General features: G+C 36.3%; 1 protein-coding gene across 1 annotated transcript; it reads right to left on the reverse strand.

Moving 5' to 3' along the window:
- Nucleotides 1–574: 574 nt before the first annotated feature.
- Nucleotides 575–8433, reverse strand: VCAM1 (vascular cell adhesion molecule 1). Its single transcript, XM_026067339.1, has 8 exons — nt 8382–8433; nt 7408–7683; nt 6370–6687; nt 5329–5601; nt 4462–4728; nt 3665–3931; nt 1472–1742; nt 575–743 (listed from the first exon to the last, which is right to left on the reverse strand). The coding sequence occupies exons 1-8, from the start codon at nt 8431–8433 to the stop codon at nt 575–577; spliced, it is 1893 nt and encodes a 630-aa protein (XP_025923124.1).
- Between the last annotated feature and the right edge of the window lie 325 nt (nt 8434–8758).

Genomic DNA, 8758 nt, shown 5'->3' on the forward strand with positions numbered 1-8758 from the left:
AGTTAATTAGAAATGTATGGCCCAGTGACTGTGCAACTTCATTGGAAGTAGGTTTATGGCAATGTAAGTGAAAAGAGAACATTTTTGAAACATTTCCACAAGCAGACAATTTATATTAAAAACGTTCACTCTGTAGAATAATACAAAATAAAATATTACCATCTGATCAGCTCAAATAATGCTGATTTATATCTCTGAATTAACAACATTTCTATGTACAGTTGCAGTAAGGCTCTGCATTTTTACAAACTGATATTCAGTTGAACATATTTATAATACAGATTATACACTATATACAAACCTAGTTCTCCCAGGAACTCATTGTTGAGCATGCTTCAACAGAGAAGTGGTTTCCCTGTTTCTAAGACAGGATGTTAGCTTTGCCTTTCATTTAAATACTGAAATACTCATTGAAACACAAAACATTTTCCATTTGCTATCACATGATAGCATTCTTAAGTCACTTGCTTGTTACAGCACATCATGGAAGAGGAGCAAAGCCAACAATTGTGTTGGCAGAGCCAACACAACAATAAATAACATTGCTTATTATGAACCACTTAGACTGTTATATTCACGTGATCACACTTTCAGCCTCAGTGCTTTTACAAGACTGTAGGATCCATTTATCTTTGCTTTTCTTGACACGTAGATCAAAATCGCGACTACAGGTATTGCTATTGCTGTTACACAAGAGAATGCAATAATCACAGGCATCATTTGATCTGGTTTTTCCACTCTTCCTGCAAAAGGGAGACAAAAGAAGAAAAAAAGTTGTGTAAAAAGTGATTCAAACAAATATATGTATATTACTGTAAAAGCTATGCTATTAATCACCTTCATTTGGGTCACTTTTTCTGTTTTCATGTACAAAGCACATTTCAAACCCTCTTCCTTATGTTTGCTTCTTTAGCAACTTCATACTACTCACTTTATTTCTTAGTCAGAATCTTGGTCTTGAATTTGTTATGCAAGTTCAAACCCATCTGGTATCATCTACAATGAAGAGTACCATGGAGTTCATGAAGAATACAAGAAGAATATCCTGCATTTTCCCCAAGGAATACTTGGGACATTTCTGCTTCCTGGAACCATAGCACTTCAGGAGAAGACCATGTTTAAGGAGCCCAGTCTTCACAATTTTTTGTGAAATGGATCTTGCTCCATGCAATGGATTAGGCCCACTGTTCATGCAGGTGCACAGAAACATAGCCAGGATCCTCCTTTTTCTAACTCCCTTCTTAGAGCTGTTGCACCATGTCAGGTAAGAAAAATAATAACATTCATTTTGAAAGGAGGTTATATACAGGTGATTCTCACCAGCTGTTTTATTATTTGCCTTGATCTTTTTGTTTTTTAAAGTTAATCACACTATTTCTGTGCAAGGATCAGCAGTGAACTAGATGTGCTCACCTTGACACAAAATTCATTAGAAGGTAAGAACAAAATCAGTTTAAGGCAACAGAATTACCTACCTACAACGGCTATCTCAATCACTTTAATGTTGTTTCCAACCTCATTGAAAACATCAAGCAAATATCTGCCTGTGTCATTTTTGGTGACATTGTAGAGTGTAAAGGTTCCATTCACTGATGACAGAATAATTTCTTTCTCTGGATGGACTTTTTTCAGGACCATCTGTGATGGTGGGTTACTGTATGTGCTACATGTAATAGTGACATTTTCGCCTTCTTTAACATTTTCTGATGGATGTACTAAAACAGTAATATTTTGGGGAGGAACTGAAAAAGAAAAGAAAAGAAACAGGGTAAGATTTAGCAACAAACAGAAGTAAAAAAAAAAAAAAAATCACAAGATATCAGCAGCTTGTAGACACAAAGTATTAATTCAGTTAATGGATTCACCACAATTTTTGAGCATGTAGCATTAGATGCTACTTGGTCACTAGCTGATAAGCTCTTCTTAACACAGTGCACTCAACAGCAATTGACAGAAAGAACATTTTATCACCTGATGGACTATTTTGCATATATTTTACGTTATATAGAGCCTTTTCTTCTTTTCTTATTTCATTTATTCAGTGAGTCCATGAAAGGACATGAGTTTACAGCCCCTGAGGTTGATGTCCTCTTTCAACAGATGAGAAATAGAAAAGGCAAAGAAAGGAGTCCTAAAATAGCATTTTTGTCATTAGGTTCCACAATTTTAAATCCTGTTTTTACAGTCTGGGGGAAGTGGAACTATGAAAATTTTGAAGAAGCAGTTGTTCTGTGCATCTGTCATTTTGGACAGCAGTTTTCATTACCACTAAGATCCTATCACTTATTTATGACAAGACTCTGTGCAATTCATCTCAAGACAATTTTTTTAAAGACATTTCATTCTTAATGGACAACAAAAGACGAGACAGAACACTGCAATTTGAAGGAAATGAAGTGAAGATGTAATTTCATCCTTCTAAAACAAATCATCATATTAAGTTTATACAGTAGTTATTTTAACTGACCTTTGACATCAAGTACTATGTGCTGAGACTCCTCTCCCAGTTCATTAATGGATACACATTCATATGTTCCCGCATCCTTTAGCTGAACCCTGCCTATGGTGTATTTGCCACCTTGCGTTTCAAGGGCTGTGATCACATCACCTATTTTCTTTCTCAGAGTAATCTGAACAGCTGGAACACCTGTAGATGTGCAAGAGATGGCAACACTTTCTCCTTGTTTCACTGCATTTGAAGGGAAAACTGAAAGTGTTGTATTTTTTGGAGGAGCTACAAAAAAGTAAAGAATAAAGAAGACAGACTGATTAGTGGCAGAAGCAACCTTTAAACAACACATTATTGCTATGCAATAAACACAACCAGACTGGCTAAAGAAGAGAAATGCACTTATTAATGAAGTTACACTTTAAAAAATAAATTAATAGTCCAATAATAATATTCTAATCCTTGTTTTCTTAATTAGTTATAGATAATGATACTATATATCTGTATAGTAGTGTTGTCAGTTAGACTGCTTTTAGGATTACTTAATTTACTAAAATGCACGTGTGTATGTGCTGTTATGACTATATATTGTTACTCAGTCTTTTTTCAACTTCAGAAACATTTATGTTTAGCTTGCTCTGAGTACTGGATGAAAACTAGAGCAGATCTTGTTTTCTAAGGGCAATCTGAGTAACAACTACAAAAATATTCCCTGAAAATGAAACTCTGCTATCCTTGCACACAGCTTGAGGAGTCAATATTTGACATAAGTTTAAATGGAGCTTATGAGAACAGGACACACTGTCGATACTTAAAGGAGGGCCAAGTGGCTGGAAAACAGTCCCTCCACAGAGAATTTTCAGCGTATACTTTCTCTTTGAATCTTTTCTATGCAAGTATCTGGATCCTACACTGAGACTTATTTGGTTGAAAATATAGATGTTTCCCTTCATAGCTTCTTTGCCTCGTGTGTACATTTGCCAATGCAAAGGAGTAATGGAAGCTAAACTGACATGGAAGGACTTTGCATGAGCTATCTATCTGTACTAAGGCAGATTTCACCCTTCATTATTTAGAGCTACCTAAATGATTTAACGGAATAGGGCCACCTTTTAACTCCATTGACAAAGGCAGAATTCCCACTGGCCTGCACAGAATGAGATTTGGACCTAAAATATATTTTTAAAAAAATGTGTTCCATCTTCTTCTACTAACCTTGAACAAGTAATTTCACAGCTTTTTCCTCTTTGCCAAATTGGTTATATGCTTCACATTCATAAAGCCCCAAATCTTGACTTTCGATATTCTTTATAGTTAAAGTCGCATCTTTAAAAATTTTCTCAGATTCCCCAGTGACTGTCTTTTTCTTCCAAGAGATCACTGGAGCTGGATTACCAGAACTAGTACATTTCATTGTCACAGTTTCTCCTTCTTTAACAGTAGCAGCAGGGATTACTGAGATGATTATATTCTTTGGTCCATCTAAAAGGAAGAATCCTGTAGTTAATTATCAATAGAATTTTTAGAGAAGGATAAACATTTCCTGCTGGATGCAGGTTGTCAGCCTCCTGAAGTTAATTTCTCTTTTATCCTCAGAATAAGTAAAGCACACAGTTTCAGAGCCTCAATGCAAACTCTCCATAGGCTAAATATCCTACCTATAAACCAAGAATGTTAAGAAGGTAGGTCAGTCTCCCTCATTCAGATCTTGATTTGAGACTGACAAAATGCCAGGTCTAACCTTTACATTAAAGATTTCATGCCTCTGTTTTGCTCCTCAGCACTGCTCCTTTCTTTGGGAAGTGCAGAGGATTAGGCTGGTTTTTTTCTACAAAGAGAAAAATGCACTCAAAAGAGTATTGGAAGGGTTAGGGAACAGGCAGAGCTATGACTCTGGTTTTGTACTCACAGCTTTTTGTTTAGTTTGATTGTTATATCTGTCACTGAAGTAAGTGGAGAACTGACATAACTAATTATTTTTAAATGACTGGTAATAAAATATGGACACTTACATTCCACATTAAGAGCTACTGCACTTTTATTTTTCCCAAACTTATTTTCTGCTACACATTCATAGTCTCCTCCACTAAGAAATGTCACAGATGGCAGGAGGAGAATTCCTCCCTCACTGTAAAGCCCCATGTCTGCACCATCAGATTTTCTCCTTAAAACAATCTTAGGAGGAGGGTTACTCTCAGCGGAACATCGTATGGAAACATTTTCTCCTTCCCGAACTGTTGTAGAAGGCTTAATGGAGAACTCTGCAATATTTGGAGCACCTGCATGACAAGAGGAAATACTAACGTTATACTAAAGCAAAAGAAGTACTAAAGATGAATAGCGTTTTAAGAAAGCAGGAATTGTTTGCCCAAGGATCTCTTCATTTTGGTTTTGGTCCCAGATTCCAGCCGAGACTTTTGCCCCTATTGAAATAGTAGTATTAATAATGATAATAAATTATAGTCTGATATAGTTTTACTACTAAATGCCTGTTAAATTTACTACTATTGTTTAAAAGTCCGAAGTAGGAGATTGAGATGTTCCTGTGAAATTGCTACGTGCATTACTATTTCAAGGAAATAACAGTGATCCCCACAATACCACTTTCTCAGATTCCTTTAAGACTCTGAGTGTTGCACTGCAGGAAATATTTTTAAGTCTGCATGTACACCAGTAGAAAAACAATTAGCTGAAAATTAAGCATTGAAATGTAAAACATAGCCCACAAAGAGTAACAGTAAATTGAAATCTGACTCCTGAATACATAGTAAGGAAGGCCCCATAATTTTCTAATTTTCAGTGTTCCAGAGTCCTGAACCCAACAGACAACTGTAGATTGGGTACTGAACAATATAAGTAAAATTCATGCAGACTTGTACCTTGTATAACAATGTCCACAGTTGCTTTCTCTGTTTTATTAGTCACCAGATTAATTACTTCACAGATGTACAGTCCTGAATCAGTGAAATGGGCATGAGGAATAGAAAGGACATTGTTTTCCACCAGATACTGAACGCTTTTGTCAGCCACCTGCCTTCTCCAAACTATCTGTGGTGGTGGATTACTTTCAGTCACACAAGTGAGTTTTAGAGAGTCTCCTTCCATTGCTGAGTTGCTTGGAGATGCAGTAATGACAGTATTTTTAGGACCAACTTGAAGTGAACAAAAGAAAAATATGATCAATATGTTGATGAAGAATGATATGCACATCTCTAAGGCTAGCTTCTCTAGAGAAACACTTCACACAATACAGAGAAAAATTAACAATCTGGGTGCACCGGTGGAACAATTTTTCCAAACTTGGTAAGGTGTTCACGCTTGCAACTTTAAAAGCTAAACTAGGCAAAATGTGTACAATTTTTTTTTTAAACTCTTACATTTGTTGTCACCCTATTGACTGGGACTATAAACTAAGAATTGCAAAGGCAATTTTAAAAATAATTGTCTATCTGTGTGCTGTTATTTTTATTCTGGTCCTTACCAGTATCCAAGGAAAGAAAGTGAGAGAGAAGTTACTGCAGGACTGCCTCATTTCCATCATGAACAAGAGTGGGTGTTTAAGGCTGCATGGACACGTTTCTCACCGAATGTTACTGAATACAGCCCCATTCAATTCTATGCCCTCGTCTTTAAACCTGAAGCCATCAGTCACCTGTTCCCCAAAGAAGTTATGAGACTGTATTCAGAGATGATATTTAATAACTAAAGAGCCATGGACTAGCTCTGATCTTTTTGCAATACAGTTGCTAGCAATGGTGTGAGGCCTAATACAGATATTAGATAGCAGATTATCTATACAAATAATATAGATAAAAAGTGTGGATTATAAATGATTTACAGCACATACTTTGTAAGCCCACTCCATGAACCTTAACGTAAAATGGTATTTGATTTGAAAACCCTAGTATAAAAAGACTTACAGTTTGCATTCAGTTTCTGAGAAGTTACTCTTTCTTTGGGTTCAAAATCCATATTAGCAATTGGTAACTTGGCCACACAAGTAATCTCTTTCCCAATATCTTCAGTAGTGGGGTAAAATGAATATGTCACAATTTTGGTCTCTGTATTTGTGCTGTCATCTTCAAAAAAATTTTTCTCAAGAAGAATATGTTCTTCTTTCTTTAGGAGTACTTCCAGGTGATCAGAAGGATACACATCAGGAATTTTACAGATGACAGTGGTTTGTTCCCCAGCAACTAAGGATGTGCTGATCTCAATGACAGGATCACTGGGGAAAGCTGAAAGAGCAAAACCAATTTATTTAGTCTGCCTAGAGAAAACACAAGAGCAAGATCCAGATTTGAAACATCTTAAGCTTAGAGGTGTTCAGAACATGACTGTGTATTAACTGTGTTACAAGGCATATCTTGATATGAAGAGGTATACATCTTTTATAAGCAATTCACGCACTAGCAGGAATTACATTTGTACATTTGTTAGAATACGACCACAAGTGATCTAATAAGATCCAGCAAGGCACCTAGGCAGTGATTCAGCTGCCTAAACATACGCAACTAATGCCATCAATACACTGGGAGTATACTGTCATCCGTACTAGTAGGTTTGGGCACCTTAATCATTTCCCTACAAATTGCAAAGGGATTTGATTATGTGCTTTTCACCTGCAGGTTTTGCAAATATTTCCATCTCAACCATATTTTTTCCAGTTCTGTGAATGCTTTGGGGAGCCTATTTTTTGCCTTTCAAGTATCACCAAGAATAAGAAAAAATAAGACCAGTGTGTGCTGTCTTCAGTGTAGACAAGCTAGCAGAAAGAGGCTGAGTAAGACGCCTGAACAGAAACATGAATCTTACAAGGAAATATATGCTGAGCTATAGCAGACTCATTATCCTAGGGTTATCAGTTTACCATCAATTGCATCATCTAAGAACAATTCATAGAATTTTTATGAATGAGTACTACTTAAAGTAAAAGAAAACTTTACATTTTCACTTACAGTAAAGTTCAACTTTGACACTCTTCTCTTTCTTCTCAAGCCCACAGAAGACAGTACACAGATAATCATGAGCATTCTCAATGCTAACTGGACTCATAGTCAAGGTAGAGTATGTCCCATGGTTGCTCACTGTTCCTCCAAGGGGGTTGTCCGTTTGGATTCTCCAGGAAAAACTTGGTGATGCACAGCCAGTAGTATTGCATGTAAGCACGAGTGTTTCTCCAATCTGCTCAACAATTCTGTTGGCAGGTGTAATCTCCATTTCAAAAGCTTTAACTACAATAGGGAGAATATACATAAACTCAGTAACATTCTCAACATTTATTTTCCTTCTTCTTCTCGTGGTCTGTTGTGACACAAGAGCTCATTACTTTACAAGTTTAAAACAGTTAAACTAATAAAGTTCAAATAGTGGTTTACTTGTCCAAAAAAAAAAAAAAAAAAAAAAAAAAAAAAAAAAAGCAATGTTTATGGAGTAAAGATCATTTGGACTCAGATGATCCTAACACCCATTTCTGATGTGCAAAATGGCATAAAACCAAGGCTTTAAAACTTTTTGCCAACTGGATCTGTTTCTAAAACTTTGTAAGATTTGAGAGGAGGGGTAGTAAAGAAGTTAAAAAGGGCAAATACAGGATCACTTTCAACCGAATGTTTAGTACCAAACTTGGCTGATACTGTCAGGGATGATAGTAAAATCAAACACGCAGTGATGTACAGCAGTTGTCTCCTAGACTATCTAGCAAACTGAATGAGAAAAGGACCATGTTACTGCAGAGCATAAAAAAGCTCAAAGTAAATGTTGAAAAAAAGTTTCTTAAGATTCTGACAGAACTACTTAATTGACAATTGTATTCACTGAAATGTAAAAGCAACTGGAACAAAATGAAATAAAGATCAAACAGCAAATTGCAGCTCAGTTGACATTAACCAAAATTTAAGCAAAGTGAAGGAAACAAACCCTTCCAACTTACCACTCATGCATGCATACAAAATTATTATCACAGCTTGGCTTGTTCTTTCCATCTGTTTTATCATTTGTAATTGCTGTAATTAGGTAAAGAAAGTAAATTCAAAAGTCTTGCTTTCGATTTCCTGTGAAGAAGTTCAGTGAGAGTCTGCCGCTCTGCAACTGTTTATTCTAATAGCTCCAGCGCGCTTTTATAAAGGATCTGATGAGGCTGATGGGAAATCCCTGGACGGGGAAATCCAGTGTAGAGAGGAAGGCATGCATATAGGGTTGTGTAGGTGGTTTCAGCGCCCTCTGCTGCTTTCTTATACAGAATTTGAAGCCCAGGAAAACAATAAATACAGGGCCTATTGTACTTGCAAAGAGCAAGTCAAGATCTGG

The sequence above is a fragment of the Apteryx rowi genome, unplaced genomic scaffold (assembly GCF_003343035.1).
Source record: "Apteryx rowi isolate R43461 unplaced genomic scaffold, aptRow1 scaffold_258, whole genome shotgun sequence".
In the NCBI taxonomy this organism is placed as follows: Eukaryota; Metazoa; Chordata; class Aves; order Apterygiformes; family Apterygidae; genus Apteryx; species Apteryx rowi.